The 20,891-nt window shown below is 36.7% G+C and overlaps 1 protein-coding gene across 24 annotated transcripts in view; it reads left to right on the top strand.

Moving 5' to 3' along the window:
• The first annotated feature begins 2,038 nt into the window (after positions 1-2,038).
• Positions 2,039-20,891, top strand: part of PARPBP (PARP1 binding protein) — a 56,961-nt gene continuing 38,108 nt past the window's right edge. For 9 of the 24 annotated variants that reach the window (XM_068972244.1, XM_068972243.1, XM_068972249.1 and 6 more), the window contains exons 1-3: positions 2,039-2,191; positions 11,278-11,511; positions 14,844-14,951. In XM_068972244.1, coding sequence (XP_068828345.1) covers positions 2,039-2,191; positions 11,278-11,511; positions 14,844-14,951 — 495 coding nt within the window. The remainder of the gene's footprint in view (positions 2,192-11,277; positions 11,512-14,843; positions 14,952-20,891) is intronic. The other 15 variants (XM_068972247.1, XM_068972255.1, XM_068972259.1 and 12 more) reach the window with 3 other exon arrangements.

The raw sequence follows: 20,891 nt of genomic DNA on the forward strand, positions 1-20,891 counted from the left end.
TAGACAAACTGATCACGTTACTGAAACTTTATTTCTTTACTTTATATTTTTTTCTTATAAGAGATTAAGGTGATATTTTGCAGACAATTTTACTGTTTACTTGGATTTGTATTTTTGTAGATACTTTGTAGTCTTCTACCTGTATCTTTAAATTGCATCCCTGATTATGTCTGCAAATTATTGTTTTGTAAATGGCACATACCCATTTTTTTTTTTTTAATCATTCAAACCCAAGATACCTAGTAAACATCCTGGATTCTGTTTATGTCATATAAAAAAAGAAGAAAAAGATAACAGGAGTAAATTGATTGAATGTGAATAGTAAAATACCCCAAATTAAATAATGGCATGTGACTATGTTGGAGACTAGGGTACTTAAAAGAAAGTATGGAAAAAATGTTGTAGTGATATAAAAGCGCACCACTTTTGGAGTTAGGCATCTTGAATTTAGGTTTGTTTGGCCATTTGCTAGCTCAGCAGCATAGGGTATCACTTTGTTTAGGTGTGAAATGAGGATAATAACAGACCTTCCTCAGGACTCTTGTGAAGATTAAATGAGGTAATAAATATTAAGCTTTTGAAAAGTACCTGGCACCAAGAAACCTTCCAAGTATTAGCTATTATTGTTTTGATTGTCTATTGCTGTGTAACAAACCACTCTGAAGTTTTAAGTGGTGTTAAACAACAGCCATTTTAAATGTTTATGATTCTGAGGATCAACGATTTGGGCTATACTCAGATATGTGGTTTCTGCTGGTCTTGTCTAGGATTACTTAGGGTGCTGTATGTCGTAGGTTGATTGGGTCTAGATAATCTGTGGTAGCCTCACTCACATGTCTGTTCATAGTGTTGGTTATCAGCTGGAGTGCCTATCAGCTGGTTTTCCACCACACAGCCTTTCCAGCAGGCTAATTTGCAGTTCTTCATATGGCATTCTGAGAATAGTGAGAGAGTAAGAGCTAAAACTGTAGGCTTATGTCAGGAGGCCCCCAAGATTTACCCCAGGTTAGATAATTTGCTAAGAGGACTCACAGGACTCAGCATATAGTTGTACTCATGCAATAATATGTTACAGCAAAAAGATGCCAAGCAAAATCAGCAAAGGGAGAAGGTACATGGGGGTGAACTCCAGGAGAAATCAAGCACAAACTTCCAAAAGTCTTCTCTTAGGGGAGTCACACAGGATATAGTTACTTCTCCCAGCAACAAGTTATGACAGCACATGAAATGTTGTCTGTCAGGGTAGCTCTTTAGAGATTCAGTGCCCAGGCTTTTTACTGGGGTTTGAACATGTAGATATCTTCTATGTTCCCAAATTCTAGACTAAAAAGAAAAGCCTATCAGCATAAGCTATATTGTTTGTACAGATAGTTTAAGTGCAGTGAACCATTCTTACTGAAAATCTTCCTGAAATCTGAAGTTTCCAGATGCCAACCAATGGCCAACCCTGTAAACATGCTTTTTAAAAGATAGTAGTCGGGTCTGCCATATTAACTCTTTCTGTATGGGCCTTTGGGAACTAGGTCTAGGCTTGGAACTCCTGTGATGTCATTCTTGTCACATTCTATTGATCAAATCAAGTTACAAGGCTAACCTAGATTCAAAGGGGTGGAAAATAGACCACCTCTTTTGGGATAATACAGGGATGAGAGGAAATTGACTTTCTTTGTTTTGTCTTCTGCCATAGATGTTACCATCTATTTCAAAATAAATATTTTTAAAAATACAGCTCGCTATGTTTGTGTCTATAATCATGTTTGCAGAATTTCCCTTTATCTGTTTCGTATTAATTTTCAGATCGATGGTTGGATTTCATTATTTTACAAGATTTACAAGAAAACTAAAGGAGAGGGAAATATGATTGGGTGGAAACTGTATTACTCTGTTTTTCTAAACTTAATTAAAAACAGTCATAGTAAATATGAAATGACCTCTTGTTCACTATTTTTCTCTTACTCTGCTTCCTTACACGTGTTAAATATTAATTTCCAATTAAAATGTGGCTTTTTAACATTGCATTGTGTCCTACATGAAGAGAATGGCTGGGCTTAATCAGAAGTCTATCTTGGATATGATTAAAGAGTTCAGAAGGAACTGGCACACTCTTTGTAACTCTGAGAGAACTACTGTGTGTGGTGCAGACTCCATGCTCTTGGCATTGCAGCTTTCCATGGCAGAGAACAACAAACAGGTTAGTAGACTGTATTTAGGTTAACTTTTTTTTAAAAGTGAATTTTGGTTGGTGCCCATTTGAATAAGCTTAATTGCATTAATTTCTGGGCAATATGTGCCCTTCTATGATAATGTCATTAAACTATATTCACAAATGCCTCTGCATGTCTGTGTCAAAATATTGCAGTTGGATTTGAAATGATTGGTTCATTTGTCAAAAGTGAAGCTTTTATATGTATAATTTAATGTGTAACATGCACATTTGATGTTTAATTTATAATTTTAAGGTAAACATACAACTATTATGATTATTATGGTTAAAAATTATTTTTATAAGACTTCTGCAAAAAGTTCTAGAAGCCACACAGAAATACTGTTTATTAATCAAGTATTGTATGACTAATTTCAGACTCTGTGGCATAGATTAATTATTCCTAAGCCAGGCTGTGAAGCAGAATCACTTGGGAGGGCTTTTAAAAAGTACTGGCTCCTGTGCCCTAATCTTGGACACTGATTTTCCTTATCTTCACTGAGACTCTGGAAATTGTCTTATTTTTTAAGCAAACTTTTAATCTTTATAACCTGAAGTGATTTTTGCACAGTTGGCTTGGGATAAGAGTGTTTGGAATAAGTTCTACCTAAGGTTTGAGAGATGTTCAGATGAAAGAAGGATGAACCTAGGCTGGAGTGGTAAGGAAAGTCTTCTTGGACTTTACATAATATACGTAAAAGAAGGAAGTCTTCTGATGGGAAGAATTTGAAGTGGTGAAGGAAGGAGATAATCAGTTCAGAGGAAGCAATCCAGGGGGATTAAAATCATGATGGTTTGAAAATGGTCAGGAGACTTGGCATTATCTTGACTAGAGAAGAAAATTTTTGAAGGGTAAAATGTTTTCAATGAGTCTGTTGGGCTAGATAGTGAAATGACATTCTGATGAATTATTTTAATTCTATATGTCAGTAGTTCCCAGACTTTTAAATTTCATATACTAGTGAAATTTCCCTCTCAAATTAGACATTGACAGATTTGAACATTTCTCATGTTAGCACATAAAGCCATTGAGAAAAAATAGTGACTAGAACCATCATTTTGAAAAAGAAAGAATAATTTAACACCTAAAAATCAGGAATTTTAAATGGTGCTTAAGTACACCTTTAAAAGGATACCTTTTGAGGTATCTTTTTCCTAAACTGTCTATTTGTATCCTATGCTTATTTTGTTGTTCAATTGCTAAGTTGTGTCCATCTCTTTGGGACCCTGTGCCAGGCTTCCTTGCTTACTTTACTGTTGACTTATTTTTGCCTCTTTCTTACTCTTTGAAAGAGTTCTGCATGTATTTTAGATGCCCTCTTGTACACTTTGTCAGTATCTTTCAGTGTGCTCCATTTACCCATGTTCACTGGATATACTTCCCTTATACTTCAGTTCAGTTCAGTTGCTCAGTCATATCCGACTCTTTGGGATCCATGGACTGCAGCACGCCGGGCCTCCCTGTCCATCACCAAATCCTGGAGTTTACTCAAACCCATGTCCATTGAGTCGGTGATGCCATCCAACCATTTCATCTTCTGTCGTCCCCTTTTCCTCCTGCCTTCGATCTTTCCCAGCATCAGGGTCTTTTGAAATGAGTCAATTCTTTGAATCAGGTGGCCAAAGTATTGCAGTTTTAGCTTCAACATCAGTCCGTCCAATGAATATTCAGGACTGATTTCCTTTAGGATAGACTGGTTGGATATCCTTGCAGTCCAAGGGACTCTTAAGAGTCTTCTCCAAAACCATAGTTCAAAAGCGTAAATTCTTCGGTGCTCAGCTTTCTTTACAGTCCAACTCTCAAATCCGTACATGACTACTGGAAAAACCATAGCCTTGACTAGACGGACCTTTGTTGGCAAAGTAATGTCTCTGCTTTTTGATATGCTGTCTAGATTGGTCATAACTTTTCTTCCAAGGAGAAAGTGTCTTTTTATTTCATGGATGCAGTCACCATCTGCAGTGATTTTGTAGTCCAAAAATATAAAGTCTGTCACTGTTTCCACTGTTTCCCCTTCTATTTGCCGTGAAGTGATGGGCCCAGATGCCATGATCTTCATTTTCTGAATGTTGAGCTTTAAGCCAACTTTTTCACTCTCCTCTTTCACTTTCATCAGGAGGCTCTTTAGTTCTTCACTTTCTGCCATAAGGGTGGTGCCATCTCTCTGTATATCTGAGGTTATTGATGTTTCTCCCGGCAGTCTTGATTCCAGCTTGTGTTTCATCCAACCCAGCATTTCTCATGATGTACTCTTGTCAGACCTCTCTACTGAGTCTTACTCTGATATGGTCAGATACTTGCTGAACATTTCTGTCCACATCAGTTTTTAAAAGTAGATTACATTGTTTGCTTCCTGAACTTCTCAACCTAACCTTCCATTGTTTACTCAGTCACTGAAGCTGGACACCCAGCTTCAGGAATATCATAGGGTCTCTTTCCTTTGTTCCCCTTTGCAGTTGATTTCCAAATCTTACCAAATTTACTGCCTGAGTATTTAAAAAGGAATATGTCCTTCTTTAGTAATCTGGAGAAATGGTGCTAAGGTAAATAATAGAGTATGAGGATATTGTAATATTGTAATGGAATGGGCTAGCTAAAGGTTAAACCTTGGTCACCATGCACTAGAAAATAAGAGAGAGAAAATGAAATTATTAAGAATCACTATTGTATAGTGATTGAGGAGGGGTGTTCTGGAATCAAATAGATCATATAATTACCTCTTTTGCTGGTTTATGAATAATTTAAAAGTATATCCACAAGCTAAGTGATATATACCCTGAAGAAAATTTAGTTCTCATTGTAAAAATTTTGACATATTAAACTATTCAATCCAAGTCATTTTTTCTTTAGGATTTGCCTGTGTAGAGTTCACTCAAGATCTCTTTCTCTTTGTTAATTTTCTACTTGTTAATTCTCTTAATTTACTGAAAATGCAGGCTCTGGGTGGGAAAGAAGAGGAAAGATGAAACACAACTGAACTTTTCGCAGTTCGTGTGTATGTATGCACGTTTGCAGTGGAGATGGTGGGTTGTGGATGAGTTTTGCTTTACTCTTCATGTGCAGTTTCAGCTCAAGCATTCCATCTGTGCTTAGACTTTCTCACTTGGCAATGTGCAGCATACACCTGCCTGCAGGTGTGTTCACAAGTAGCGGATAGTAAGGTGGACTTGGTTGTACATATAATTCATCTATATTTTCCATCCTGTGCTTTGAGCTTTAGGTTTTTAATTCTCTGAAGTTTAAGAATAGAAGTCCCTAAAGTATAGTCTTTACAACTGAATTTGACGACAGTAAAGCCTTTGAATACCTGATTGTTAGTCTGTTTATTGGTGTGTTTGCATTCTTAACGGCTTTGGTGGGGAGAAATAAAATAACCTTTGAGTTTCAGGGTTTTGGCATATTTTCTGAGGAGGAGAAATATTTTAGCTTAAATAATGTGACATATCTCTAGCAGTTTTATACCACTAAAGATTTAACCTATAATAGATTCACTGAGAAGTTTTGACTTCATTATATGGCAGATATATATAACTTCATTGTTGTTGTTTAGTCCCTCAGTTGTGTCCAACTCTTTGCGACCCCATGGACGGTAGCCTGCCAGGCTTCTCTGTCCATGGGATTCTCCAGACAAGAATACTGGAGTGGATTGCCTTTCCTTCTCAATAACTTCATTCAGTTCAGTTCAGTCACTCAGTCGTGTCCGACTCTTTGTTACCCCATGAACCACAGCACGCCAGGCCTCCCTGTCCATCACCAACTCCCAGAGTTCACCTAAACCCATGTCCATCGAGTCGGTTATGTCATCCAGCCGTCTCATCCTGTGTCATCCCCTTCTCCTCCTACCCTCAATCTTTCCCAGCATCAGGATCTTTTCAAATGAGTTAGCTCTTTGCATCAGGTGGCCAAAGTATTGGTGTTTCAGCTTCAACATCAGTCCTTCCAATGAATACCCGGGACTGATCTCCTTTAGGATGGACTGGTGGGATCTCCTTGCAGTCCAAAAGACTTTCAAGAGTCTTCTCCAACACCACAGTTCAAAAGCATCAATTCACATCCATACATAACCATGGGAAAACCATAGCCTTGAGTAGACGGATCTTTGTTGGCAAAGTAATGTCTCTGCTTTTGAATATGCTGTCTCAGTTGGTCATAACTTTCCTTCCAAGGAGTAAGCGTCTTTTAATTTCATGGCTGCAATCACCATCTGCAGTAATTTTGGAGCCCAGAACAATAAAGTCAGCCACTGTTTCAACTGTTTCCCATCTATTAGCCATGAAGTGATGGGACCAGATGCCATGATCTTAGTTTTCTGAATGTTGAGCTTTAAGCCAAATTTTTCACTCTCTCTTTCACTTTCATCAAGAGGTTTTTTAGTTCCTCTTCACTTTCTGCCATAAGGGTGGTGTCATCTGCGTATCTGAGGTTATTGATATTTCTCCTGGCAATCTTGATGCTAGCATGTGCTTCTTCCAGCCCAGCGTTTCTCATGATGTACTCCACATAGAAGTTAAATAAGCAGGGTGACCATCTACAGCCTTGACGTACTCCTTTTCCTATTTGGAACCAGTCTGTTGTTCCACGTCCAGTTCTAACTGTTGCTTCCTGTACCTGCATATAGGTTTCGCAAGAGGGAGGTCAGGTGGTCTGGTATTCCCATCTCTTTCAGAACTTTCCACAGTTTATTGTGATCTGCATAGTCAAAGGCTTTGGCATAGTCAATAAAGCAGAAATAGATGTTTTTCTGGAACTCTCTTGCTTTTTCCATGGTCCAGCGGATGTTGGCAATTTGATCTCTGGTTCCTCTGCCTTTTCCAAATCCAGCTTGAACATCTGAAAGTTCATGGTTCACGTACTGCTGAAGCTTGGCTTGGAAAATTTTGAGCATTACTTTAGTAGCATGTGAGATGAGTGCAATTGTGCGGTAGTTTGAGCATTCTTTGGCATTGCCTTTCTTTGGGACTGGAATGAAAACTGACCTTTTCCAGTCCTGTGGCCATTGCTGAGTTTTCCAAATTTGCTGGCCTATTGAGTGCAGCACTTTTACAGCATCGTCTTCCAGGATTTGAAACAGCTCAACTGGAATTCCGTCACCTCCACTAGCTTTGTTCTTAGTGATGCTTTCTAACGCCCGCTTGACTTCACATTCTGGCTCTAGGATGTCTGGTTCTAGGTGAGTGATCACACCATCGTGATTATCTCGGTCATGTAGATCTTTTTTGTACAGTTCTTCTGTGTATTCTTGCCACCTCTTAATATCTTTTGCTTCTGTTAGGTCCATGCTATTTCTGTCCTTTATTGAATCCATCTTTGCATGAAATGTTCCCTTGGTATCTCTGATTTTCATGAAGAGATCTCTAGTCTTTCCCATTCTGTTGTTTTCCTCTATTTCTTTGCACTGGTTATCAGATTTGAAAATGATCCAATAGTGACATAACAAATAAGAAACAGTTTTAAAAATTGTATTCTATTTATCTGCCACCCTCCCGCAACAAACTGGTATTTTACATTGGATGAGAAAAGAGAAAGGAAACTGACAGTTTTGATTGGTTACAGTTTATCAGGTATTATTTAATATGTACAATCTTACTTTATAACCAAGGAAGCTGACTCAGGGATTTCAGTATCTTATTCAAGGTCATACATCCAATTAATGCTCTTAAGTAAACTTGCTATCTTTTCTCTTTCAATAACAAGAATTCCAGTTAGTGAAAAAATAAAATTTATTTAAAATTTTGAATAATTATATAAGTATACATTCGGTAAAATGTAAAAAGTACAAGTACTCTGATAAGTGTAACTCGTTTTTTCTCATTTTATTCTTGTGAAATGCAATCCTTCTTATGTCCATCAGAGAACTAAAGGATTGAACGTTTTGAACTTCCTTCAGATATTTGCCAGCTGGCATGTTTTCTTAGCAAAACACTTTCTGATTTGACCGCAAACTCTCTCAATCAGTTGTTACCGGTTTGAATAATAGAATATGCTGTCATGATGGACACCTGATCATGAAAACTGATATTTGGAGTGCATTTTTATTTGGATTTAAAATGTTTTTACAATCCCAGTATAAACACTGTTAATGTAGTCAAAACCTTTTCTCACAAGATGAAGAACTTGTATAGTTTCCTTTAGTTATAGTCATTCGGATAGGACTTCCCAGGTGGTGCAGTGGTACAGATTCCGCCTGCCAATGCAGGAGACACAAGAGATGTGGGTTCAGTCCCTGCATTGTGAAGATCCCCTGGAGTTGGAAACGGCAACCTTCTTCAGCATTCTTGCCTGGAAAATTCCATGGACAGAGGAGCCTGGCAGGCTACAGTCCATGGGGTTGCAAAGAGTCGGACATGACTGAGAACAGCACAGAGTCATTAGGATGAAATCTGTACATTTATATTAGGCAAAATCTTAAGTTATTTTTAACATGAAGGTTGTTATTCCAAAATGGTTTTTAGGGATTTTTGAGATATAACAGTGTAGTTTTGAAACTCTAAATAATTGAATTAGTTTAACTAATTAAATTAATTAATTACCATTTGGAAATTCTTTGGTGTGTAAGTAACCTTTGTGGTATTGGGAAGTAAAGTATACAATTTTGATGCAACGCTGAGAAATTACAAATCTGTCTTACATCTGGGTTATGGGTCCAGTGTTTGAGAGTTACTGATTTTTTTCTTTTTTGATTGTGCATTGAACTAATTTCATGAAATCGAATTAATTTTAATAATTTTTATATAATGGATCCTTACTTTAAAGACAATAAAGATAATTTTCTTAGTTGCTGCCATATGGATAAATAAAAAGTTACTTACTTTAAGGCAGTTTGGGCATCTTGTCTTAAATTTGGATATTAGTTAGAAAATATGGCTACTTTTTATAAAAGATACAGAGATTTGAAAGAATCAGATATGTAGAAAATAACATTATTTGGCTTCCTTTTATTTCTTTCTATTAATCTTCATTGGCTTCAGATGGTGTTATAATTTAGTTCTAATGAATAGTGCTATTTAAATACCCACCCATTTTTAAATGCTATTAATGGAAAGATATTGGTGTTAGCAAAAAATGCCAACATATTAAACTTAACTGTGGAAGAGGGCAGCAAAATATATTTCTCAAAACCACATACAGATACTTAAAAATATTTGTTACTCATCCTGCATTGGAAAGCAGTACTTAGATTTTTTTTTTCAACTAAATTAGGTCTAGCATGTTTTGGAGGGCATCATTGTTAATATCTTAGATACTTAAGTGGAACAGAATACAATCAATTAAAAAAAAATCTTCAACATGACCACTGAGATAATTTATCATGAAGACATTGAATAAGAGGGAAAAAAGAACAATTTTGCCTAGTTAGTAACATCTGACACTTATAGGAGAAACCTGAACTGTTGCTTTTTAGCATTTCTTTGTGATAGTTAAGTGTGATGATAAGCAGGGAAGGTTCAAAGTTCTTCACTGACCCTAAATTTTAGCAGATATTTTAGCTTCCCTGGAAATAGTAATAAAACATAATTTTTTAAAATTTAAGTTTTATGATCATGTTTTAAGACTAACATTTGGGATAATGTAGTATGTAGGATGACATACTGGATGGCATCACAGACTCGATGGACGTGAGTCTGAGTGAACTCCGGGAGATGATGATGAACAGGGAGGCCTGGCATGCTGTGATTCATGGGGTCGCAAAGAGTCGGACACGACTGAGCAACTGAACTGAACTGAGTATGTAGGAATCCAGTGTGGCATTGAATTTTTAAATAAGAGACTAAAAATACCTTAGCAAAAAGAACAAAAAGGAATTAATGTTTCCGTAATCAATAGCACTTAAGTACAACTCACTACTCACCCATCCTCTCCCATTTTTGGTAGAAGAAATATAGTAAAGTTCAGGAAATAAGATGACTATATTTGTTAAGGGTTTCCTTTGTGGCTTTGATGTTAAAGAATCTGCCTGCAATGCAGGAGACCTGGGTTCGATCCCTTGGTGGGGAAGATCCCCTGGAGAAGGGAATGGCAACCCACTCCAGTATTCCTGCCTGGGAAACTCCATGAACAGAGGAACTTAATGGGCTACAGACCATGGAGTTTCAAAGGACTGGACATGATTAAGCGACTAACACTTTGACTTTCTTTCATATTTGTTAACTTTATCAAGTGCAAACTTTTTATAGTTGATAGTATTTTTAAAAATCATCAAAATCTTTTTCTTTTATATCAGGTATTAATATTATTCTTTAGTTCAACGTGGCTGTTCTTTTAAAATCTGGTGGAATTCAATGTAGAGTTTTCTATGACAAAACTCATTTTGTAACATTCAGAAAACAAAGATCATGGCATCTGATCCCATCACTTCATGGCAACTAGATGGAGAAACAGTGAGAATGGTGGCAGACTTTATTTTTTGGGCTCCAGAATCACTGCAGATGGTGACTGCAGCCGTGAAATAAAAAGACCTACTCCTTGGAAGGGAAGTTATGATCAACCTAGACAGCATATTCAAAAGCAGAGACATTACTTTGCCAACAAAGGTCCGTCTAGTCAAGGCTTTGGTTTTTCCATTAGTCATGTATGGATGTGAGAGTTGGACTATAAAGAAAGCTGAGTGCTGAAGAATTGATGCTTTTGAACTGTGATGTTGGAGAAGACACTCTAGAGTTCCTTGGACTGCAAGGAGATCAAACCAGTCCATCCTAAAGGAGATCAGTCCTAGGTGTTCATTGGAAGGACTGATGTTGAAGCTGAAACTCCAATACCTTGGCCTTCTGATGTGAAGAACTGACTCATTTGAGAAGACAGTGATGCTGGGAATGATTAAAGGCGAGAGGAGAAGGGGACGACAGAGGATGAGATGGTTGGATGGCATCACTGACTCAATAGACATGAGTTTGAGTAAACTCTGGGAGTTGGTGATGGACAGGGAGGCCTGGCATGCTGCAATTCATGGGGTTGCAAAGAGTTGGACATGACTGAGCGACTGAACTGAACTGATCTTAATTGTAAGTTAATGAGTAACTAGCATCCAACTTAATCATTTTATTTTTGGTAATTTTTAATTTTTATTCTCTTTCAGCATAGTGGAGAGTTTACAGTCTCTCTCAGTGATATCATATTGACCTGGAAATACTTTCTACATGAGAAATTAAACTTACCAGTTGAAAATATAAAAATGATTGACCATTATGAAGACATCAGGAAGATTTATGATGATTTCTTAAAGAATAGTAACATGTTAGATCTGATTGATGTTTATAAAAAATACAGTGATTTGACTTCTAATTGTGAAAATTATGTGAACATATCTCCGGTAAGTATTTTTTTAAATAATTCTTAGTTGAATTAAAATTTGGCTAGATTTATTTTTATTTTAAGTGATGGTATTAGCATTTATAGTAACTTGAGAATGCTTTTGCTTTTTGGATCATGTTAAGAATGGAAAATTTTGCTACCTGAAAGCTAGTCATTACTTGAGAGAAATATTTTGGTGGTAAATTTTGTTGAACTGTGTTATTAATATTTTGTTAAATTATAAGGACAGATAATTATTAGATTAAAACATTGTTAGGAAATCAATACCAAATGTATGATTTCTTTTTGAATAATGTCAAGGATTGCTTTTGTATTTTATTTTCTTGGTTTAGGGTGCATCTGTTCATTTGGCATATATAGTATAAATAATTGCTATGACTATGGATTAATAGTTTTTTACTAAGGTGGAGTATATATAATGAGAATGTTCAGTATGATACACTCTGTATGAGGTAATATTCTATTCCTTTTTTGCAGACATATTCATTGCTTTATTTTTTTTAAAGAGTATGAATTTTAAAGTTAATGGAGTGTCATCCTTCATAGCTTGGTTGATATACTATTCTAGAATATATTTGAATATATCTAGTATGTTTTAAGATATTGAAATATATTTCTTTATCTTAATATTTACCAAGTGCCACTAAAGTAGTAATTAAACAGTGGTAAAAAATAATAATAATTGTAGCCATAATTAGAAGAAAATGTTTACTGGAATTTCTAAGTTAATAAAATATTTTACAAATATTTCTTTTCAATAACTTGGCAGTAATGTTTTGGCTTCTTAGAATAGAAAACTCCACAATAACAGTTATTTAAGATAATGGAAGTTTGTTTCATTCCTTTGTAAAAGATGTCTAAAGGTAAGTAAGCATCTAGGACTTGTATGATTGGTTCATGGTTATCAGATACGTAGGAGTTTTCGGTCATTCTGCCCTCTCTCCCATCTTAGTTCTTCACTTCTACTCTCAAGATCACTTGTGGTTCAAGGTAGTTGTTGGAGCTCCAGATGTTGTATCAGCATTTCTTGGAGCAGGAAGTGGTAAGAGAGGACAGTCTCTTTTCCTTTCAAGTGGTGTACCTCTTTGGCTTCCATCTCACTAACCAAAGCTTAGTCACATGGCCACACCAAGATGCTAGCCAGGAGAATATAGTTTTTATTCTCTGTAGTCACATGCCAGAAACAAAAAGAAAGCTCAGATACTAAGAAAGAAGGGGAGAATGGATACTGGCAGCTGGTTTGTTGTCCTTGCCTCATTGGGCCATCATGAAAATCCTTGCCCATTTGTAACTTCTCAAAATACATTCACGTACATGCATACCCTGGCACACACACCCCCACCATAATAACGATACTTGTGAGTGAAGACAGTTTTTTTTATAATTCCCCTCTAGTTATATTTTATGTGCTTACTTTTAGAGATGATTTTTAACTATTTTTCACAAAGTTAATTTAGAGAGACTAATGAAACACAAGTTTTAGCTTGTAGGAATAACAAACAAGAATTTCTGAAAAGCCAGTGAGAGTATTATCTGCCTGAGGTCTTTGTTTTCATTTTATCCTTTGCCTCTAAGTTCTCTAACAAGTTTCTTCATTTAAGTGAATTAACTAATAGTGTGAGATATATAAGGTTCTACATCTGAAGATGGTCTGCCTCCAGATAGCAGTATGTCTCCTCTGTAGAACATCAGGAAAGAAATGGGAACTGCTGAGATAGTAATATATGAAGTAGAACATTTTCTGTGTTTAAATCTTAGAAGACTAACAACTTGGTCAATACTTACGTTACTCAAAGGAAACTTGCAGTGAGGAAAAAATGAGCAGGAAAATATCCTTAGATTGATTTTTTAAAAAATATGCTAAATATCTTAATTTAAAGTATCTTTAAAGATACATATCAGAAAGTTTTAAAGATTTCTGAATTTAAAGATCCTGAAATTTCATGATCCTGATAAGCATTCTTTGTTTTTGATTTATTGTAGCCTAAATAAGGTAAGAATTATGAGGAGTTAAGATAAAGATAATGCAGGAAAGTTCTGGGAACATAATTTGAATGATGCCCCTCTCCCTTTTGTTTCCTACTTTTATAATTCCGCTCCTGAGGGATATGGATGCAGGGCCCCGTGGGCATATAGGAGCATAAAGTGAAGTTGCTCAGTTGTGTCCGACTCTGCGGCCCCATGGACTATAGCCTACCAGGCTTCTCTGACCGTGGGATTTTCCTGGCAGGAGTACTGGAGTGGGTTGTCATTTCCTTCTCCAGGGGATCTTTCTGACCCAGGGGTTGATCCCAGGTCTGCACTGCAGGCAGACGCTTTACCCTCTGAGCTATAAGGGAAGTCCCATCTAGGAGCATAGAAGTCTTCATTCTAACTGAACTCTAGGGAGAACTGGTACAGTGATTGCTTTCATAAACCGAGCAATTATCTGGAGGACAAAATCCTCCAGGAGACCTAGGCTGAGGAGCAAATATGGTGAATCTTGAGAAGAGCTTGGTGGTGGTAGTGGTGGTTTAGGCACTAAGTCATGTCTGACTCTTACGATGCCATGGACTGTAGCCCTTCAGGCTCCTCTGTCCATGGGATTTCCCAGGTAAGAATGCTGGAGTGGGTTGCCATTTCCTTTTCCAGGGGATCTTCCCAACCCAGGAATTGAACCCCAGTCTCTTGCATTGCAGGCAGACTGCTGCACTGCAGGTGGATTCTTTACCAACTGAGCTACGAGAAAAGTCCTGAGAAGAGCTTAGCAGTCCTTAGAGATCTCGGGAAAGTCAATACATGCCTTCTATGAGTGTGCCAGGGTTCCCTGACTCTCAGGAAGCCATTAAGTAGCCCAACAGATGGTTTTACTGTTGGTGAGGCTTGAGAGACCACAAGAAGACTTTCTCAGCCTAAGCAGGTGACTGGCAGCCTGTTTTTTTCTCTACAGTCAGCTGAGCCTCAAAGAACTAGAGAAAAAAAGCTCTTTGGGATTCAGTTGACTGTTTAGGTATATTAAATGATGACAGTTCTATGAATAATGGAAGTTGAAACGATCTCTACTCCTTATGGGGGCTTCCCAGGTGGTGCTAGTGATAAAGAACCTGCCTGCCAATGCGGGAGATGCAGATTCGATCCCTGGGTCAGGAATATCCCTGGAGGAGGGCATGGCAACCTACTCCAGTATTCTTGCCAGGAGAATCCCATGGACAGAGGAGCCTGGCAGGCTACAGTCCATGGGGTTGCACAGAGTCAGACACAACTGAAGTGACTTAGCACACATGTACTACTCCTTATGGAGCAGCAGTGGAATTCTCAGCTGATTGTAGTAATATTGTGTAATTCTTACAGAGTCGCCTATTGGATTTTCTGTCTGGCAGAGAGTATGCAGTAGATGATGAGACTGATTTTTCTGAACCAGCATCACCAATGAGTAAACACAACCAGGAAAATGAAAAGGTATGGGTAAACTGAGTAAGTTAAAGCTGGATATGATCCTCTTCAAATCACTATGAATTTGATTGTACATTGCAGTTTTTTTTGGTTACTTTTTACAAGTTTTTAATTTGTTGAGTAAAAATATATTTGCAAAGAGCAGTACATTAGAGACTGGCAAGAGCATGATATCAGTAATAATCAGTTTATTGTTTTGTACATGGTAACAGGCACTGTGCAAAATAGGTATCTCTCTAAGTATCTAAGTAGCTAAAGATACAGGTTGCCAGAGTTCTTTGAATTTTTGTATTTGGTATACTTCCCAGTTAGCATTTTAAATGGTTGATTCTTAGGAGGATATGTACAATTGAAAAATCTATTCTCTACTCTTGGCAGCAGAATAAATGATGTATCATGAGTTCTGGTAACAGGATTTGTTGTGCAAACAAACCATAGAAAAGTCATACAGGCTTGGTCTACTGTAATTTGCCTTCAGTTGAACAGTTTGCTGGATTCCTAATTACAGTAGTAATCCCTCAACTTTTTTTTTTTTAAACTGCTCCTCAAAGCTTGTGGAATCTTAGTTCTCAGACCAGGGATTGAACCCTGGCCCTCAGCAGTGAAAGTACAGAGTCTTAACCACTGGACTACCAGGATATTTTCCAGATTGCAGTTTTAAAAATATATTTTATCACTATGGGATTCCCTGGTAGCTCAGATAGTAAAAAATTTTACTGTAATATGGGAGACCTGGGTTTGATCCCTGGTTTTGGAAGTTACTCTGAAGAAGGGAATGGCACCCCACTCCAGTATTCTTGCCTGGAGAATCCCATGGACAGAGGAGCCTGGTGGGCAACAGTCCATGTGGTCGCTAAGAGCTGGACATGTCTGAGCGACTAAACCTCAGGTAAATACCTGTATGCCTACTTTTTAAACTGAATAATGTACTTTATGGTCTTCCCAGGTGGCTCAGTGGTAATGAATCCGCCTGCCAAGCAGGAGATGTGAGTTTGATCCCTGGGTGGGGAGTATCCCCTGGAGGAGGAAATGGCAACCCACTCCAGTATTCTTGCCTGGGAAATCCCATGGACAGAGAAGCCTGGTGGGCTACAGTCCATGTGGTTGCAAAAGAGTTGAACACAACATGGTGACTAAACAGTAGCAACAATGTGGTGTATATCTGCGTCTAATATTTTTTCTGTCCTATTTGAAAGTTAAATTGCTGACATCATGACGATTAAGCCCTAAAATTTTTCAGCATATTATTTCCGGAAAATGAGGGCAGAACTACAATACCATTATCATATACAAGAAAACTGAAGTAGTCCCTAATATCCATTTACTAAATTTCCAATTCAAATTTCTCCGTTTGTCCCCATAATGAGTTTTATGTCTCCGTAGATTCTTAGCATTCCATTCTTTTTTTTTCCCTTGTTAATTTTTCTGTTGAGTTCCTACTGGTATTATTTAACTTGTTCCTCTATTTCCAATAAACTGGAAACACCTAACTGCTTGCTTAGGTTGAGGTTTAACATTTCCTGATAAATACTTCATAACCAATGCTGAGTATTTCATTTGGTATCATACCAGTAGACTTCCCTGATGGTTCAAAAGGTAAATAATTCACCTGCCAATGCAACAGACCTAGGTTTGATCCCTGGTTTGGGATGATCCCCTGGAGAAGGGAATGGCAACCCACTCCAGTATTCTTGCCTGGAGAATTCCATGGACAGAGGATCCTGGTGCACTCCAGTCCACGGGGTCTCAAAGAGTCTGACACAACTAAGCAACCGATACACAAGAGACGCAAACTCAAGTTGTCCTGAATTTGTGAGTTCTTCCCAATATAAAGATGTAGTTTTTCTTTTGCTGTAAAAAAAGGTCTAGTGATAGTCTGACACTGTAAATATCCTGTTTCCCAGTAACCTTTCACCAAATGGTTTTGAGCATGCATTGATAATCCTGGTATGAATCAGTTATTTTTTTAGAATTTGCAGAATGGTTAGTTTCCAAGTCTGTCATGTCTTTGCACTAATTTTCTGTCATTTCTCAGTGAAGAAGAGCTTTATCTCATTAACTGGGATGAAGTACAGTTCCCTAAAAATGGCAGGATCACTATTCCCTTTAATTACCAGTTTAGGAGTTAGTGTAATAGTTACTTATAGGAGCAAATTAGATTTTTTTTCTATTTTCTTTCTCTTTTTATGTGTGTTTATATTACTATGTACTTATAAATTTTTATTTATTCAGAATTTTAAAATCAATTAGTCATTAATCTTTGGTGCTAAAATGTAGGGGTCCACTTCAATTTGGGTCCTCTTAGACTTTTGAGTACTTCCTTCTTTTCTGGTACAAGAAAATATCCAAGCCTACCTTTGACTGTTTCCTGCTTAGGCATAGGTTCTTTCAGTGATTCTAACTGTTTTCTCTTGCTTGCTTGTTTTTTCCTCCTACCTTGACAAAATGCTTACCAAATTGCCTCATCTTTTCTTGTGATACTTAAGGAGTACTTTCATACCTCAAGAGGGTAGATCACTTATAGGTCTTTTTGATCTATCTTAAAGACTACAGGGAGGAAGCAATAATTGTTATTGTGCCTTTTATTTAGGAGGAGTGAACTAATTTATAAAGTAAATGTAAAGTGACCTGAATGACCAGCAATAAGGTCCAGCCTGTTCCAATGGAATAGCCTAATAAGGAGCCTCTTAAAAAATTATATCTTATGTGGAAAATGGGTAGATTATAAGAATGTACAGCTTTTATCCCAGTTTATTTCTCTATTTACTAGATGAATTTATGGAAGGGATATAATAGGTCTTTGTTAGAAGAAACAAAAAGAAATTATAAAAATGATTAAGAGAGCCCAAATAATGGGGTTTATGCCAGCTGCATATAAGGATCCAGCATAACTCAAAGATCTTAATATTTGTAGCTTCAGATACTGGGTGTGAATTATATAAAGTTATCACCACTAAACTTATTTTACAATAAAAAATTATCTTAAAGGGATAACCATGAAAAAGGATTTTATTAACAGCCTACAGGATAACTGGAATGAACTTTTTATGTACTTGGTACATAGAAACTGAAGGCTTTCATTGTAAGCCTTTAGTTTTTTATTTAAAACAAAGGGAACCCTCTTACACTGTTGGTGGGAATGCAAACTAGTACAGCCACTGTGGAGAACAGTGTGGAGATTTCTTAAAAAACTGGAAATAGAACTGCCATACAACCCAGCAATCCCACTGCTGGGTATACACACCAAGGAAACCAGAATTGAAAGAGACAGGTGTACCCCAATGTTCATCACGGCAATGTTTACAATAGCCAGGATGTGGAAGCAACCTAGATGTCCATCGGCAGATGAATGGATAAGAAAGCTGTGGTACATATACACAATGGAATATTATTCAGCTATTAAAAAGAATGCATTTGAATCAGTTCTAATGAGGTGGATGAAACTCGAGCCTATTATACAAAGTGAAGTAAGTCAAAGAAAAACACCAATACAGTATATTAACGCATATATGGAATTTAGAAAGATGGTAACGATGACCCTATATGCGAGATAGCAAAGTAGACACAGATGTAAAGAATAGACTTTTGGGCTCTGTGGGAGAAGGCGAAGAGAATAGCATTGAGAGAATAGCATTGAAACATGTATATTACCATATGTGAAATAGATCTCCAGTCCAGGTTCGATGCATGAGGCAGGGTGCTCAGGGCTGGTGCACTGGGATGACCCAGAGGGATGGGATGAGGAGGGGGTGGGAGGGAGGTTCAGGATGGGGAACACATGTATACCCATGGCTGATTCATATCAATTTATGGCAGAAACCACTACAATATTGTAAAGTAATTAGCCTCCAGTTAAAATAAATTTTAAAAAACAACAGTGGTAGTTTCTTAGTTTCAATCTTTTACTTTTTATCTTTTGCCTTCTTGGATTATATTTTTCTGAGAGATTTTTATCCACCAGTTAGCTGATGGATTCGATTTTATGAGGACTATTAAAGTAACAGCCATCCTCTCAACCATTTTTCTGTTACTTGCAGAACTCTAATTTTTCTTTTGCAGAGTATTTTTGGAAGGCAATATATTTCTATTAAAATTCCAAAATAAGTTTTTGGGCTGTAGTCTTGCAAAGATATATTTTGATCACCAAGTGTGCCTACTAATGCCATACCAGTTCCTCAAGTAGACGAATGGAATGAGTTGGAGAAACAATGTTTTTGTTGCCTTATTTTACTTTACTTCATTTTATTTTTCCCTGAAGTATTAAACTATTGCTTTAGAAATTCTGAAGTAATGAAGGGAAAAATAGAATAAAGGCCACAAAAAAAAAATCAGTTAAATAAAAAATTCTATGAGTATATTAGTTCTGGTCTAATTTTTTTGTTCATTAAATGTAAGAATTTATGTATTGACAAAGAAATAAAAAAATACTTGTATAAATTTTAATCTCAAGTTAGAAAAACTGACTTTCTTCAAATTAAGATTGAGTATATATGCATTTCAATAATAGTTAAGAGATAGGAAAAGAAACTTGAAGTTCTCAGAAAGTTTAAATAAAATTGTTCAACTCCTAAACAAACATTGCAAGTATTTTGTGGTATGGATAGAATCAGTTTATTAAACAAATAAATGGAACAGTATCTTTATTTTTGGTATCTTGGTAAAAGCTTCAATCTTGTGGATTTTTTCAATTTAGGCCCTTGCTTCTGGATATCATAACTGTATTTATGTGGAATGCTTTTCCAGAGAGCCACTTTAAAACCTACTTGCAAATACAAGAGCAGGGAAACCATAACTGCCATGTTATCTGACCATAATGATAGGGATAGATTTCCAATTGTAGCCATGAGTTAAAAGAAACACTCTGTGAGGACTCCAAGATGTTTTTGCCTGATGTTTTCCTAACATCACAAAAGGACAGAATTTTCTAACCCTAAAGAAAATCTCCTATAGCTGGAGATGTGGGAGTTTAAGCCCTGGTTTTATACCCAGTGAGGATCACAATTATACATATTGGTAAATTCTCATTGTTTTTGGACAGGAGAAGCACAGTGAAATAGAGATTGCATGAAATTAAATGTAGAAAGAGTAAAAAAGTTTCTGATTACAATGTCTCTTTTCTCTGCTTTGATTTTTGGGAATTTGTGTTACCCTTTCTGTGTGTTTTAGACTGTTGCACTGTGAGGTTAAAATGGAAACTTTTGCGTTATAGATTCACATGATGTATTATGATTTACTGTGAAAGTAGAGATGAAAGACTTTTGAAATAAAGCAGAGAACTATGTTATACCTTTTATTACAATAAAATTTTAGATCTTAATGACAATTTTAGTTTAGTTGTACCTCAGTACTTTTCTTTGTAAGCCAATGTAATAAAAAATATGTAATCACTAATTTGATCCCAGATAAGGGTTTCCCAGGTGATGGTAGTGGTAAAGAACCCACCTGCCAATGCAGGAGACATAAGAGACATGGGTTTGATCCCTGGGTCCAGAAGATCCCTTGGAGGAGTGCTTTGCAAACCATTCCAGTATTCTTGCCTGGAGAATCCCTGGAGAATGAGCTATGGTGCATTGGGTCGCAAAGAGTCAGACACAACTGAAGTGACTTAGCCCACAAGTTTTTGTTAATAATTTCAATTTTGAAATAATCTAAAAGGGCCAGCTACATGTATTAGTTTTTCCTTCATTTACCATTGAATAAAAGCAGATTGAGAACCTATTAATAAAAATGGATTAATTACCTGCTATAATGCCAGTCATTCTTTTAGGCCCTGAGGATACATCATTTGCTCTCACAGAACCCATAAAGTAGTAGAAAGACTTAGGAAAACAAAGTATTAGAAAGTATTGATACTTATGTAGAGAATTATAATTGACTGATATGCAGAGTTATAACAGGTGATAAGAAGGAAAATATGTGAATTGCTACTTTATACTGGAAAATCAG

The sequence above is a fragment of the Capricornis sumatraensis genome, chromosome 4 (assembly GCF_032405125.1).
Source record: "Capricornis sumatraensis isolate serow.1 chromosome 4, serow.2, whole genome shotgun sequence".
In the NCBI taxonomy this organism is placed as follows: Eukaryota; Metazoa; Chordata; class Mammalia; order Artiodactyla; family Bovidae; genus Capricornis; species Capricornis sumatraensis.